Consider the following 281-nt stretch of genomic DNA (forward strand, 5'->3'; position numbering starts at 1 on the left):
CGGCGCCCACTGCCCCTGACGCGTCTTCGCCCCGTCTCCCCGCAGCGGTGGGCTCGTCCACATCAAAAACCCGCACTTGGACTCAATGGAGGAGGACGTTCTGTATCACCTGGACTTGGGAACAAGGACGCACAACCTGCCGGCAATGTTCGGGGACATAAAGGTAAACTGCAGACGCAAAAGCGAGGCAGCAGCCCCCAGCCCCGCAGGGCTCTCCAGCCCCTCGTCCTGCAGCTCTGCCGTCCCGTGCCGCGGCCTCGCTGCTGCAGATGCTCCCGGCA

General features: G+C 65.1%; 1 protein-coding gene across 1 annotated transcript in view; it reads left to right on the forward strand.

The window, feature by feature from the left end:
- Positions 1-45: 45 nt before the first annotated feature.
- The window catches only part of LOC104625969 (uridine phosphorylase 2-like), a gene marked incomplete at both ends in the record, with an annotated part of 4,640 nt that continues 4,404 nt past the window's right edge, over positions 46-281 (forward strand). The window contains one exon of the mRNA XM_010293754.1: positions 46-163. Coding sequence (XP_010292056.1) covers positions 46-163 — 118 coding nt within the window. The remainder of the gene's footprint in view (positions 164-281) is intronic.

This window comes from Phaethon lepturus, unplaced genomic scaffold (assembly GCF_000687285.1).
Source record: "Phaethon lepturus isolate BGI_N335 unplaced genomic scaffold, ASM68728v1 scaffold50068, whole genome shotgun sequence".
Lineage (NCBI taxonomy): Eukaryota > Metazoa > Chordata > Aves > Phaethontiformes > Phaethontidae > Phaethon > Phaethon lepturus.